Consider the following 15,599-nt stretch of genomic DNA (forward strand, 5'->3'; position numbering starts at 1 on the left):
AATAGTTCCTATAATTTCAGAGTGAAGTTTTCCTAAGCAAGTTTTTAAAAATCTAGAAACCATAATAGAAAAGATTAGTAAATATGATTACATAATAAAGTTTCTGAACATCCTGTAAATAAAAGAAGGTAAAAGTATTTCATATTTTCAGCACAAATGACTAAGAATTATTTCCTTTTATGGATCTCACCTGTACCTGTCAGAAAGACAATAGAAATGGGCAAAGTAAAGGAACAGCAGGATCACAAGAAATACACATGGCTTTTAAATGAAAATGTTCCACTCCCAATTAAGTGAAAATTAAAACCACAATAGAATACCATTTTTTTTACTTTCAAACTGAAAGATCACAAGTTTTGATGCAAGATTGAGCTGGGAAGAATGTGAGGTCTGTAATACTAGTTAGTGTATTGATGGTGAGTATAAAATGATATAAGCTCTTTGAAAGTCAAGTTGACAATTCTGTTAAAATGTTAAATGTACATGCTCTTTGACTCAGCAATTTTACTTACAGAAATTTTACCTTACATATAATAGCAACAAGTGGACAGATCTGTTTACAAAACTATTCCCTGCAGCATTATTCTTAGTAACAAGAAAGAGTGCACAACCCAAATAAATGTCCATCGGAAGGCCCTGGTTAAATATAGAACATTCACATACTAGAGCATTTGTGGGGGCACTAAAATAACCAAGGTATAGCTCTGTGTTGTTAAGGATCAATCTCTAGGATATGATGTTAAATGTAAACTAGCAAAATATAGAACTGTGTAGAATGCTACTATTGTAGACTATTGGCTTAGATATGCTTATAATTTCTCTGAAAGGATAGTCAACCTGCTTCTAGAGAGAGTAGGGGTCGGGAGTGAGAGGGGGATTTTTCATCATATACTCATTTTGTTCTTTTTGCATAAAAAAAATCATGTTACGTATTTTTATACACAAATACAGAAAAAATATTGTGGAGTCTGCCACCACCACCACGGCTGCCACGGCCACCTCCGGGACAGCTGCGCTCCTGAGCATCCCCAGGGCAGCGTGTTGGAAGTTACTGACCGCTATACCCAGCCCTCACCAGATCCATCTCCTCCACACATTCAGGGTGAGACCCCTCCAGATACAAGTCGGACTCCATGTCTGAGAAGTTTAGCTGCCACTACTGCAAGAGCTCCCTGCACGGGAAGAAGTACATAGAGAAGGATGGCCACCACTGCTGCCTGAGCTGCTATGACAAGCACTGCGCCAACACCTGCTCGGAATGCCGCCAGACCATCGGCGCAGACTCCAAGGAGGTCCACTATAAGGAAGGCTTCTGGCACGACACCTGCTTCCGCTGTGCCCAGTGCCAGCACCCCTTAGCCACCGAGAGCTTTGTGGCCAAAGAGAACAAGATCCTGTGCAAACAGTGCAGCCTGCTCGAGAACGCCCACATATGCAAGGGCTGCTCACAGCCCATTGTGCCAGGAGATCAGAACGTAGAGTACAAGGGGACCGTATGGCACCAAGACTGCTTCATCTGCAGCGACTGCAAGCAAGTCATCGGGACGGGAAGCTTCTTCCCGAAAGGGGAGGAATTCTACTGCATGGCTTGCTATGAGGTCAGATTTGCCAAGCACTGCATGAAGTGCAACAAGGCCATCACCTCTGGAGGAATCACGTACCAGGATCAGCCCTGGCATGCCGACTGCTTTGTGTGTGTCACCTGCTCGAAGAAGCTGGCCGGGCAGCGTTTCACGGCTGTGGAGGACCAGTACTACTGCGTGGATTGCTACAAGAACTACGTGGCTAAGAAGTGTTCTGGATGCAAAAACCCCATCACTGGGTTTGGTAAGGGCTCCAGTGTAGTGACCTATGAAGGACAATCCTGGCATGACTACTGCTTCCACTGTAAAAAGTGCTCCATGAATCTGGCCAGCAAGCGCTTTGTTTTCCATCAGGAGCAAGTGTATTGCCCCGACTGTGCCAAAAAGCTGTAAAGTGACAGGGGCTCCTGTCCTGTAAAATGGAATTGTCTTGTCTTTTTGTGTTCTTGCCCTCTGCCCTGCACCACCCACAGGGAAAGAGTGGTCTGTCACCTCTTCCAAGTTGTTCCTTCTGTCTTTCCTCCTATTTTACAGTATTGCTCAAATAAGGGCACTCACATTAGGATTTAGCAAAAAGCAACCCCACGGCAGTTAATTTTGCGATGGCTACAATTAAAAAAAAGAACACTTAGTTTACTTTTCTGCATATTTATCATAGAGCAGAAAAGCACCAGCCATTTAGCTGCTTAGCGATGTAAGCGAGAAACCTAGGCGATAAGGCCCCCACTCAGGTGCCCTTCCTGGCTCTGTGGGGACCCATCGTGTCATCACAGGACACGCAATTGCACCGGCTACTCCAACTCCCTGTCCACCCTGTTATGTAAGTAGAATGAGGACTTAGCGAAATGCATGGTTTAACTTCCTCATCAAAACCTTCTTTCTGTTCTTTGTGCTTTCAATCGACTAATACAAATTTCCAGAAAATTAACATTTGAACTTAGCTGTGATTCTAAGCTGACCTTTTTCCCGTACTAAGGTTTGAGTTCCCTGTGTGCCGTGTTTTCTGGACATTCCTACTTCCAAGCATGGGACGTGCGGGTGATGCGGAGGGTGCAGGCAAATCGGAGAGAACGGCCTGTTTCAAAGGAACAGTGTCACAGTGAATTCTGGAAGCTAACAAAACTAACCCAGCTGTCCTTTTTCTTTTAATTAATATTTTTGTTTTAATTAACAGCAGCATAGTTTATGGGTTTGGAGACTTACATGAAAATACTTGAGTCCTTCTAATGTTCCTAAAGTTTTAAAATCATCGTACAGAAGTAACCATGAAACTCTAGGGGGGTTCTGAGCAGGTGCCAGGACTGTCATTGACACGGATGTGACATTTCCAAACAATGGCAAGTTGAATCCCATGTGACAATAGCTGTCTGCTGTTTGTGCTGTGTTAGAGGCTTGCCAGCATCCCTTCTCTGTGATTCTTAGGGTTGTTTCTCACGAGCTTAGCTAGCTGGGTTCCTCAGGGAGGAGGGCCACCATCCTCAGAGGCAGAACCGGATTTCCATGCAGTGCTTACCTGAGATGCAGGACCACCTACTTATTGTATTCTCGCTGTTACATTGTTACATTACATAACTAATAGAATGAGAGGATGTCAAAGTGGACATGTAATGACAATACATATTAACACACTCCTAGCAGTGGTTAGAGAAGCAGACGCCTCGTTTCTACATTTTGTCATTAGCTGTTATCATCTAATGTGGCAGGGTGTCCTTACGGAATAAAGCAACATATAAATTTTAAAAAAGAGTTATTGTGAAACTTTCTAATGATTTTTACTTTCCAAAAGTCATTCTTTAAATTTAGTAAGGGCAAAAAATGAACCAATCCAGACTTAAAAAATAAAAAATTCCACCCTGCCATTGTGGCTCAGCAGTTGAGCATCGACCCAGGAACCCAGAGGTCACCGATTCGATACCCAGTCAGGGCACATGCCCGGTCCCAAGAGAGGGGCATGCAGGAGGCGGCTGATCAGTGATGTTTCTCTCTCATCAATACTTCTCCCTTCCTTTCTCTCTAAAAATCAACAAAAACTTTTTTTTTTTAATCCACAATTCCCATCTGACTACTATTTGTCAGATTAGGGAATATAAAGTGATTTCTAAATTAGTTTGGAAAACAAAACAAAACCAAAATAGAAAAATAAAAAGGTTAGGAAAACTCGACTAAATATGAGGTAGGATACCATAAAAAAAAAAAGGTCAGAGGTGTTTCTAAAACCAAAGTGCCTTGCCTTGAAGAAACTGCCTCTAGCCAGTGCATTATTCTTAAACTATTAAGCAAATTTCAGTGTAGCTGCGACTTTTCCATTCTCAGGTGACCTTTGGGATCAGAATTGCTCTATTTAAAGACATGGCCCAGGAAACAGTGAATGCTAGACAGTAAGCTTCTATTTAAATCTTTTAAAAAGCAGCAGTTCACATTGGGGCCATTGGGAATTTACTCTGGTGCCAAAAATTCTGTTGAAGATAGAGGCCACTTTAGAAAAACATTACTAGTTTAAGTAAGTGCTTTATGGGGCCATGGTATTGCCCTGAACACCAGAACACTATAATGTGTGTTGTAGCTCTAAGGGGTCTTCATGACACTTGGTGCATGTTAGGTGGTTTTCTCAAGGTTCTAACCACCACTTAAAATATACACTTGTTTGTGAATGTGGTATATGTTTTTCTCTGCATCAAGAAGGAAAACCCTGCCCTGGCCAGGTAGCTCAGTTGGTTAGAGCATCTTCCTGATACACCAAGATTGAAGGTTCAATCCCCAGTCAGGGCACATATAGGAATCAACCAATGAATGCATAAATAAATGGGACAACAAACCGATGTTTAAAAAAAAAAAGAAAAATCCCAAGACAACCAACACAAGAATTGTTGGCAAAAATAAATTGGGAGACTCATTTTAAATTTTGGCCTTAAAAGAACATACCAGTCCATGCTGAAACCTGAAAGTTTAATAATTATCTGCAATAGTGTCAACAACAAAAATAGAAGTTTAATAACCAAACTTATCTAGCATGTGAGACAGATTATGCTCTGCACTTAGTAATAAATGTTAACTTTAACCTTTATTCTCCCTGGAGAGTGAACTAGACTGTTCTGCAGCCTAGTGAAAGAGGTATTCAGTGACAGCATCATTCATGCAATAAATAATTACTGAGCACCTACTGCTCTAGGCACTGGGGCAGAGGGCATACAGCAGTGAACAGGCAAAATTGTTCCGCTCATGGAGTTTAGATCCTGACAAAACAAATGTCATGTGATATCATACGGTTAAGTGCTTCCGAGAAAAACAGGGAAGGGGCATGCTGGATTTTCAATTGGGTGGTGAGAGGCAGCCTCACTAAGCTGGCACTTGAGCAGAGGTCTGAAGAAGGTGATGGAGCAGGCCAGGGCCAAGCACCCAGGCAGACAGTACAGAGTGCAGAGGCCCTGAAACAGGTTTTTCTGGTGTGTTCTAGAATCAAGAAAACCAGGGTGGCTGGAGTGGAGTCAGGGGCTGAGAGAGTATTAGGAACTGAAGTAAAGGTCAAGGGCCGCTTATTTATGACTGGATGCCATGGCAAGGACTTTAGCTTTTATTCTGAGAAGGGAAACCACAGGAGGAACTTTTGAGAGGGGGAAGAGTTTAAAAGGATCCCTCGTCTCAAGTGTTTGGCAGCCATCTTGTAGGGGACTTAAGGAGCAGATTTTGGTGGGTGGAGAGATCAGCAGCTGTTTAGGACATATAGTAAATACCAAGTAGGCAGTTGGATATTCAAATCTGCGGCTCGGGAGAGAGAGACAAGGTAGTAATATAAATGGGCATTTAAAGCCATGAGCCTGGATGAGATGATCACGGGAGTAGAAAGAGAAAAGGGACCGGGGCATGCCAGCCTTTAGAAATCAGGCAGATCCCCAACAGCAAAGGAGATGGGAGGAGCTGGTAAGGAAGAGAAAAACCAGAATATCTAGACCTGGGCTAATACATAGTGGCTACTAGCCACTTGTGGCTATTTAAATTCTAATTGAAACTTTAAACCCAGTTCCCCAGTCACATTGGCCACATCTCAAGGGCTCATTTCATGTGGCTAGTGGCCACTGATGGGGACAGCACAGATAAAGAACATTCCATCCTCGCTAAAGTTCTACTGGGCAGTGGTGATGAGAAGCCAACTGAAGAAAGTCTCAAAGAGAGGGAATGTGTCAACAGCTGCTAGTAAGTAATTTGAGGCCCGAGACTTGACCAATAGATTCAGTTCTATGTAAGTTACCAGTGACCACTCGACAAGAAAACAGTTTTGGTAGAGTGGGGGCAAAAACCTGACAAACGGTCTTTAGGATTAACTGCAGGAGAGGAGTTGGAATCAGAATAGGCAGACACTTCATTCCCAAACTTGGGCTCCAGCTGGCAGCTGTCTGCAGTCTGCTCGCGGAGGTCCACGGCTGAGGGGCCTGACAGGCCCAGCCCGGACTCCTGGTGCTTCCTGCCCAGATCCATTCCAAGCAGTTCAGGACCATGGATGTCACCCTTGGGCTCACCTTCTGCTTCCTGTTTTCTCCGGCTGTGGGGCTGGGTCTTGTCACACCTGGAGAACTTCAAGAAGCAGGAGTGAAGCTGTCCTCTCCCTCACCTTGCCACCTGACCACCCCAGCCTGTCCTGATCGTCTGCTGCTGACTCCCCTGGATCCTGGCCTTCAGTCAGTGACTTCCTCTGCAATCATAACCTCTGATTTCTCCATGGTGACACGCCGGAACTACATATATCGGTTATAAGCCTCTGGTCAGTAGGCCTCCCCCTTGTAATAACAAAGTCTATTTAAACCTTGTGGGGGAGGGGGAGAGAAAATATAAACACCTCTTTTAAAGATTTGCAATTCAAACAGCTAGGGTGAAGTTACCGCAAAATATTTTTTGAGGCTGTTTCAAAAACAAACAGATCTCGTGACTAACAATGGAGTCTTTATGGTGCAGAAAACCCTGACAGAAGCACTTGGAAGACCTGCCTCTCAAAACAGGCTATGCCCACAGAAATGGACATAATTGGTTGAGAAGGGATCCTGACTTTGTTCATATGAGCTTTGCTATTTTTATTTCTTTGGGTGATTCTAATATACAGCCACAGTTCAAGACCCCACTCACTGCCTTAGACCAAAACAAATACACTGATGCACAATGATTCCCAATCATGGTCTAGAATTACATGGCACTTAAAAAATATGTTGTAGAATTTATAATGACGGCAAATGTTTGATGCAAACATGAGTCACGTGGTATTGTGGCAAGCTTTTCTGCCAGTATTTTTGAGATTGAAAATGTTAAACCCATCCAAAAAATCCACACTAGATAATCTCAATAAAGATTTTAACAATACCCATGGTAAATGAAATATACCAGTTTGATTGTATTATGGGTACAGTTATTCTCTTGGGCGTACTTTATCTAACGACTCCACTTCCCCAAAGAAAAGCTTTGTTACCACTCTATTTTTCTCATACCTGGAAGCAAATACTGACTGGTTAGGGATCCTAAGATGCTTGTCTCTTTCCTAAAATCTCTGACGCACTTCCCTTATTTGCCATTTATCTCACTACCTAATCCTGTAGTCACTGCTTTTTCGTATTGTGATGAGAATATAAAATAAACGATGACCTGCTATAATAATAGGTCTCCAATCCATCAATTTTAACCTCCTCCTCAGTCTAATAGAGCTAGGAGATAAATTTCACCTTTCCCTCTAAAGAGTGCTTTGAACTCTTAAATAGCCATAGACAAAATGGTAATAATCCAACTAGGATAATTAATTCCTAAATAATCAAAAACAGATGAACTTTGCAATCTGAAACATTTAGAAATACTGCATTACTCCTACTGTAATTATTTTAACATTTCTACTACCAAGGAAATATTATCTTAAAAGACAGAGATGAGCATTTACTTACCAAATCTCAGAATTTGAAGAGATAAAATGCACTTCAATAAAAATGAAGTCACTTTACAAGACAAGTGACCAATCCACAAACCTTGCATTATACCAAACATTTGTCAAACAAAAAGTAACAAATAATTTTCTTAAATCATTTCCCAACTATCACTGCTTCAAGACGAATCAAATAAAACAAACTGCTCAGTGATTTTCCTCAAATTATTGAGAAGCAATAGATTGGAATGACAAAGCTGGAGATCTGAAGCCAGACATCCCCAGTTCAATGTCCTGGCTCTTCCACTTACTTGCCGTGTGGTCATGGGCAAGTTATTAATTCCTATGTGCTTCAGGTTTCCTCATTTTACTCTTCTGTAAATGGCACTAGTACCAGTACATACCAGCCTCATAGGGCTGTCATGAAGAATGACTGCAAATCACTCAACGCAGTGCCTGCAGCATGCATACTACACTGCTCCTTAACTTATGATGGTTACTCTCAAACCCATCATGAGTTAAAAATATAAGTCGAAAATGCATTTACACACCTAACCCACTGGACCTCTGAGCTTAGCCTAGCCTGCCTTAAACATGCTCAGCACACTTATATCAGCCTACAGTTGGGCAAGATCATCCTGCTGCTGCCCAGCATCCTGAGACTCTTACTGCATTATCACTAGCCTGGGAAAAGAGCAGAATTCAAATACAGTTCCTACTGAATGCATATTGCTTTAATATCATCATAAAGTGGAAAAATCCTGTCAAACCATGGTAAGTCAGGGACCGTCTGTAATTAGTAAGCACTCAAAAGATACAAGTGATTGGGTTATCTGTCCTTCACAGAGATGCAGATACTTCAAACTGCCACTTACTTTGAAGATTCTATGTACTGTAGCAGAAGATAAATCATTTCAGGAACTAGACCTATGGAGGCAGTAGAAGAAAGACATGGGGCTAATTAGAGAGAATCTGATCTTGCTGCTTTTGAGTTGCAAAAGTACCTGCTGTATCTTTCAAGTAAAAGATTGCTGTGGAAAGCGCAGCATTCCATTCTAGTCAAATCAGACTTAAAGGCTGAGATTGCTAGAAACTTTTAGATTTCCAGTAGCCCATACACACTGAGAAAAACCTTCCTCAATGACGCCATTTCCATTCTTGAGCGTGGCGAGGCAGACAGTGCGCAGTGCTGAAACAGCTGTCACTTGTGAGTAGCGCTGTAGCTGTGGTTAGGAACAGGCATCAGATGCCTGGTTACAACTCTGGCTGTGCCACCGACCAGCTGTGTGACCTCTGGCAAGTTACTTAACTGCTCCACCTCAGCATCCTTATCTGTAAAATCTAGCTAATTGTTAGCTCATAGGGCTGTTGCATTAAGTGAGTTCACTTATGCAAAGTTCTTAGAACAGGGCCCAACACAGTAAGCACCCAAAACGTTATTAAAACCTATCAGTGTGAAACATTTCCCTGGTATTAATGACATAACTGTATAAAAATATATCTTTATCTCACCCAGAAAAAAAATCCTAAAATCTAATATTTCCATTTTTTAGATATTTGTATTGGTACCAGACATGAGGTAGTAAGTACAAATGCACAGGAGGAAGTACAAGGATCACATCTTCATGCAACTAACCTATCGCCTAAAGACCAGCCCTTAGGCTAGGAAGGAGTATCAGGATGACTTGATAGCATCTTTTAGAGCTACCACACATCTGACAGGCACTGGGACAAATGTTTTCATTGAACACCTTGTTTCCATCTCCTATGTATAAGTTAGATTTCTCAGCTTTCAAACATTTAGTCTCTTCCCAAGTCCTTTTTTTTTTTAAATCAGTAGCATTAAGAATGCCAATAGCATTAACCAAAAGGAGGAACAAATTCTGTGTATCAGGACACCAATCATCTCAATAATTTTATACCAATTTCTCACAAACTGATAAATAGCTGGCTTACTCAGAAAAGGATGAATTGGTGTTTTCGTTGGAAGAATTTTAAAGCAAGCCAAGTAATTGTATAAAATTTAAATTTTATGACCATGTTTGGACCTTTTTACATATTAAACACAATGGAAATGTTCATGTTCATTTTTTCCCCCAAAGGAAAAATATCTTGAACCATCACTATGTTGCACAGTAGAATAAGAATATGAGTTTAGGAAGTTATTCAAGTTTCTAAAGAATGCAAATAACAGACATGATTTTACTTCCAAAATCTGAAGTCATCAACATTATTTTGTAGTACTGTATCTCAGGCTTCACCTAAAAACTCATTAGTCAGATAAAGATAGCCCCCTAGTCACATTTTTTAAAAAGCCTCTGCCCCACCACAACTTCCTGAGATCTGTGAAAAAACTGCAGTCTTGTGATCAGGTTCCACACAGCACTGGCAGTTTTGTAATCATAAGGGGAAAATGGTGACTGAGTCTATGTGTCAATCAGTTGCAGTCTGCTGATCTGATTAGAAGCCTTGACAAATGCCTGGTGGCGATTGCAAATAACTGCCAAGCATATAGGGATAATACAGTAGCCCACCGTTTTGGGGTCAGCTCTTGTACAAGAATATAGGAACAAAAACATCTGTAAGTAAGGTATCAGAAAAATAACTGTCCAAAACCAAAATGGCAGGGAGAGGAACCGAGCCTTCAAGGAGTGTGTCCATGTGGTTCCTTCACGGGGCTCCTCTGGGTGCTGTTGAATGTGTTCCAAGGCCAGTCTGTTGTAAGTCTCATTGATTTCAAAAACATAGTAAAATGCTGCTGCACTTGCCAACAGATACAATCCCACTCCAATCCATCCCATCCGCTGGCGAAAATTCATCATTCTCCATGCTCTGTGCCTTCAAATTAAAAACAAATTAATAGAAAATACAGTTAGGGTCTAGTAATGCTGTCAGGGCAACTATTCCAAATGTGTACTTGCTTTATTTCCAACGACTTCTAAAATACCCCATTACTACAGTTACGGTTTAAAATAAATTCAAATTGCATTTATGAAGACATGTAAACAACTTACAGGTGGTTTGATGTAATGGTTCTGAGGAAGTACAAAAGCGTTTCAGTGTTTAGTGAGTCTGGTTTTATGTGAATCCCACAGAATAACTCACTGCATATGGCTTAAATAGGTCCAGTACACCTTCCATTAAAAAACTGGAATCGAAGTGGTTTCCTAAGGAACATTTCACTTTTCCACTGCAAATACTTTCTGACTTAATAGTATTGCTTCAGAGCGAACACTTGGTTCTACAAGTCAAGCCAATGCCGCGGGGGGGGGGGGGGGGGGGGTCCCCTGGTCAAGACAGTAACTCTTCAACACTTACAAGGGTCCCGAGAATCTTGCTGTTCCCACGGCAAGCGTTGAAGAGTCACTCAGTTCTGAATACTCGGGTAGCTTTGGCATGTCAGAGAAAGCCACCATAAGAGAAACCCCCGGCGTCACCGGCTGGGGGACGGTGAACACGACCCGCCTGGAGCACAAGCTGGTTGTGATTAAGCTCGGCGTTACTGCGCGGGTCACGCGGCGGCCGGCCCCGGAGCCCCCAGCGCTGTCACCGGCCCCGCCAGAGACTCCCTAGCCGGCCCCGCCCCCCGACACGCTGCTGCGCCCGTGGCCGCGACCAGGGCTGCGCGGGCGGCGTCCGGCCCGGGCCTCTCCGCCTTGCAGCGCCGGGAGCCCAGTGCCGGGCAGCGGCCAGCGGCCGAGCCTGCAGAGCTGGGCAGGCGCCGGATCTCACCTTCCTGTCTGGGTTGGCCCGCCCGCCTGCCGTCCCGGATGCTGCCACAGTCGGGGCTTCCGGCTTGTCCCGGAAGCGCGCTCGCCCCGCCTCGAAAGGCCCGCCCTTCGCGACGTCAGGGTGCGTCACCCCCGCGGCGCCGCCTCCTCGGGCACGCCCCAAACAGCTCCTGTTGGGACCCGGGCTGAGGCTGCGACCACTGCGGGGAAGTGCGTCTGTTCGGGTGGGCGGCCGTCTCGGCCTCGCCTCATCGCTCCTCGCCGCGGAGAGAACCGCAGAGTCCAGGAGGTCCGCCATCGCCCCCGCCCGCGTCGCGCCTCTGCACAACGCCTCTGCTGTGCCCGTCTGAGCGGAGGAGAGGCCGTCCTCCCGCTCCTCAGGGCTGGCCTCCTGGGAAGCGTCGGGAGCCGGCCCTAGCGCCTCGGCCGCCGCGGGGGGACGCAGGCATGGACCACTAGATGACGGCGGGGCGCCCGAGGAGGGGTAAGATGGCTGCTTGCCGCAGTGGGGCCGCCTGGCGTCGCCCGCCGGTTAGGGTACGCGGGGATTTCCGGGCCCTGGGTCCTTGACACCTTCAGCTGACCTGACTGCTTTGTCCTCACAGGACCTGGAACTCGGGACGTTGACGGGACCTAAACGGGGCTACTTCGGAGGAGTACTGTGAATTGCGGTGGCATCACTATCCCCAACAAATTGGGCACTGAAATATAGTGCTTGGGGCACCATGACGCTGAGGCTCTTGGAAGACTGGTGTAGGGGGATGGATATGAACCCTCGGAAGGCGCTGTTGATTGCCGGCATCCCCCAGACCTGTAATGTGGCCGAAATCGAGGAGGCTCTGCGCGCTGGCCTAGCTCCCTTGGGCGAGCACCGACTGCTCGGGAGGATGTTCCGGAGGGACGAGAACAGGAATGTAGCCTTAGTAGGGCTTACTGAGGAGACTAGTTTTGCTCTGGTCCCGAAGGAGATACCTGGCAAAGGGGGTAGCTGGAGAGTGATCTTTAAGCCCCCTGACCCAGATAATGAATTTTTAAGCAGATTAACTGCATTCTTAGAAGGAGAGGGCATGACATTGGTTGAGTTGACCAGAGCTTTTGGGTATGGAAACGACCCTTTTGACCTAGACCAGAACATGATCCCAGAAGTGCGGGCCCCCATGTTGGCACAGGCGTTAGATGAGGCTCTTCAGCCTGCCCTGCAATACGTGAACTACAAAAAGCTGAGAGTATTCTCGGGCAGTGATTCTCCAGAGCCTGAAGAAGAAAACTTTGAATCCTGGCTGTTTCATACCACTCAAATGATGAAGACCTGGCAGGTGTCAGATGCCGAGAAAAGAAGGCGATTGCTAGAGAGCCTTAGAAGCCCAGCATATGATGTTATTCGTGTCCTCAAGATAAACAATCCTTTAATTACGGTCCCTGAATGCCTGAAGGCTCTTGAGCAGGTTTTTGGGGTTATTGATAATCCTAGGGAGTTGCAGGTCAGATATCTGAGGACTTACCAGAAGGATGAAGAAAAATTGTCTGCTTACATACTAAGGTTGGAGCCTTTATTACAGAAACTGGTAGAGAGAGGAGCAGTTGAGAGAGAAGTTGTGAATCAGGCCCGCCTCGACCAAATCATTGCTGGAGCAGGGGACAAAACACTGCGCAGGCGGCTTGCTGTGCCAGAGGATGGCTCAGCCCCTGGCTTATTAGAGCTACTGGAGCTGATAAAGGATGAAGAGGCAACTGAGGCAGAGAAGGAGGAGGCCCTTCTCCAGGCAGAGTTACTAGAGGGACATTTCACCTGAATCTTAGGAAACCAGGAAAGGACAGTGACAGTGAGCAGGGCATGGAGGTAGAATAGTCCATATACCACAGTGGTAGACATTAACCAAGCCCTACCTTGTGATGCCCAGTAACTCATTTTCGCACAGTTCTCAGTACAAATCCATTGTCAGTTGTGTGCCTATTTAAGGTCTCCTAAATGTATCATTGACTAGGAAGACTAGTTCTGCACTGGTATTTATATATTTAAATTCATTCCGGCGAATTTTTTATCACACAAAACTGTACAAAGTTCTATCACTGCATGTGTACTCTGCTCTGAGAGGAAGGCAGGGGTCAGGTACCTCTGCTGACCTGATCTTATGGAGATGTCAGCTTGTGTGGTAGCAGGTGCACGTGTCGCATGTCAAATGTGATTATGTATCAGCTTGTGGGTGTCTGTTGCCCTCCATTTATCATGATTGTGAGCAGTGGTTAAGATATTTTCTATGTGAACCAGAATTTTGTTGATTCTGTGCAATCAAAACAAGAGACAGAACTAAATGCTGAAGTTAACTTTGCAGCTTCCATCTCTCACCTCAGGTTCCTGATGTACGTCATCATATACCTAGTTGTGAATATCATTTTAATAGGTGTTATAAAATTATAAGTATGAACTTATAAAATAAAGGAATGCTGACAAAATGACCTCTCTTATCTGTTTGGTTTATATCGAGTTTCCAAAAGAAATTTCAAAAGTGTGAATCTGAAAACCACGTAGTCCCTAAGTGAGATTGCTGGAGAGAGCTCCTGAAGCACATGGAATGAAACAGGACAGTACACAAATTAGTGCACATAGCAGGTGAGTACATTGATGCATCAGTGCATTGGTTTGAATGGTTTCCCAGCTAATAAGTACAGGGACAAGATTTACATTCAGGTCGTCTATTTCCAGAGTTCTTGCTCTTAATCTATTCTATGCTGCCTGGTAAAATATTCATAGAAGCCTGTAAGAAACACCATCATTGCCCATTTTATTTAATTTTTTGGTTAGTCCTCACCCAAGGATATTTTTCCATTGATTTTAGAGAGAATGGAAAGGGTAGGGGGAGAAAGAGAAACATCAGTGTGAGAGAGAAACACATTGATTGCTTGCCTGTAACCTAGGTACATACCCTTGACCAGGAATCAAACCTGAGACCCTTTAGTGCATGGACCGATGCTCTGATCACTGAGCATACCGTCAGAGCACATTGCCCTTGTTTTGCAAGTGAAAGGCTTGAGGCTCAGAAAGCCTCAGAACTAAGGGCAAAGGCACATAATCTGACTCCCAAGAGCTTTTTTTTTTTTTTAATATTTAAAAAAAATACTTTCTTTGATTTTTAGAGAGAGAAGAAAGGAGAGAAAGATAACATCCATGTGAGAGTAGCACATGTGAGGGTGGAACATCGATTGACAACTTGGGCATGTGCTCTGATGGGGAATGGAACCCGCAACCTTTCAGTGCACAGGACAACGCCCAACCAACTGAGTCACACCCGCCAGGGCCTGAGAGCTTTTCTGAAGGTGCTCTGACGTGCATTTGGTAAACACTACATCATTGTCAAACACCAAAAAAGGCAGTTGTGTTTATGAAGTCATGTAAAGTAAAAAAACAACAACAAACCTATGTTCTTTAAAAGCTATGTTTTGCCCAGCTGGCGTGGCTCAGAGGTTGAGTGTTGACCTGTGAACCAGGAGGTCACGGTTCAATTCAGGTTTGTTGCCTCAGTCCCCAGTGGGGGGGCATGCAGGAGACAGACGATCAATGATTCTCATCATTGATGTTTCTATCTCTCCCTCTCTCTCTCTGGAATATATATATATATATATATATATATATATATATATATATATATACTAGTAGCCCGTTTGCACGAAGATTCGTGCAATAGACCTTCATTCACCTGGCTGCCTGCACCAGTTTTCTGCCGGCACCAGGGACCCAGGCCTTGGCTGTGGCCACCGCCTTCTGCCTTTTTCAGGGTCGGGGCTTGGCCCCAGGCGGTGGCATTGGGCTCGGCGGCACCCAACATCCTTGCTAAGGATCGCAGGAGCTGACCCCCAGTGGTTTCCTGCCATCCGTGCAGGCTGCCCACTGGTGCCCAAGGCCGGGAAAGCCTCCGCCCCAGGCTTTCCTGGCCTTGGGCTCGCCGCACCCAGCGTCCCTGCTACCGATCACAGGAGCCAACCCCCAGTGGTTTCCTGCGATCGGTGCAGGTGCCCAAGGCCCAGAAAGCCTCAGCCCCTGGGACCCCCAGGAGCGGCGGGAGGGGCCGGGCCACGCCCCCCAAGGTGGCCGATCGACCCCCGGAACCCCAGAGAGGGGCGGGAGGGGCCCTGACAGCCCCCCTAGGTGGCCGATCGCCCCAGGCACCCCCGGGAGCGGTGGCATGGGCCCGGCCACGCCCCCCCGGGGTGCCGATCGCTTCAGGCACCCCCGGGAGCGGTGGCATGGGTCCGGCCACGCACCCCGGGGTGCCGATGGGCCCGGCCATGCCCCCCAGGGTGCCGATCGCCCCAGGCACCCCGGGGAGCGGCGGCATGGGCCCGGCCACGCCCCCCCGGGGTGCCGATCGCCCCAGGCACCCCCGGGAGCGGCGG

The 15,599-nt window shown here is 45.6% G+C and overlaps 3 protein-coding genes across 4 annotated transcripts; 2 read left to right on the forward strand and 1 right to left on the reverse strand.

Annotated features, from left to right (window-relative positions):
• The first annotated feature begins 998 nt into the window (after positions 1-998).
• Positions 999-6,176, forward strand: LOC307098213 (four and a half LIM domains protein 1-like). Its single transcript, XM_079768881.1, has one exon. The coding sequence runs from the start codon at positions 1,134-1,136 to the stop codon at positions 1,974-1,976; it is 843 nt and encodes a 280-aa protein (XP_079625007.1). The 5' UTR covers positions 999-1,133; the 3' UTR covers positions 1,977-6,176.
• A 1,511-nt stretch (positions 6,177-7,687) lies between these two features.
• Positions 7,688-11,273, reverse strand: LYSET (lysosomal enzyme trafficking factor). Of its 2 annotated transcripts, none has more exons than XM_079768883.1 (2): positions 11,209-11,273; positions 7,688-10,314 (listed from the first exon to the last, which is right to left on the reverse strand). In XM_079768883.1, exon 2 carries the CDS (start codon positions 10,296-10,298, stop codon positions 9,903-9,905), a length of 396 nt encoding a protein of 131 aa, XP_079625009.1. In that variant the 5' UTR covers positions 10,299-10,314; positions 11,209-11,273; the 3' UTR covers positions 7,688-9,902. The 2 variants fall into 2 exon arrangements, with proteins under 2 accessions (XP_079625009.1, XP_079625008.1); XM_079768882.1 differs by lacking the exon at positions 11,209-11,273 and adding an exon at positions 10,795-11,202.
• An 87-nt stretch (positions 11,274-11,360) lies between these two features.
• MOAP1 (modulator of apoptosis 1) lies at positions 11,361-13,633 on the forward strand. Its single transcript, XM_079768880.1, has 2 exons — positions 11,361-11,691; positions 11,813-13,633. The coding sequence occupies exon 2, from the start codon at positions 11,933-11,935 to the stop codon at positions 12,998-13,000; it is 1,068 nt and encodes a 355-aa protein (XP_079625006.1). The 5' UTR covers positions 11,361-11,691; positions 11,813-11,932; the 3' UTR covers positions 13,001-13,633.
• Positions 13,634-15,599: the final 1,966 nt, after the last annotated feature.

The sequence above is a fragment of the Cnephaeus nilssonii genome, assembly GCF_951640355.1.
Source record: "Cnephaeus nilssonii genome assembly, chromosome: 4".
Lineage (NCBI taxonomy): Eukaryota > Metazoa > Chordata > Mammalia > Chiroptera > Vespertilionidae > Cnephaeus > Cnephaeus nilssonii.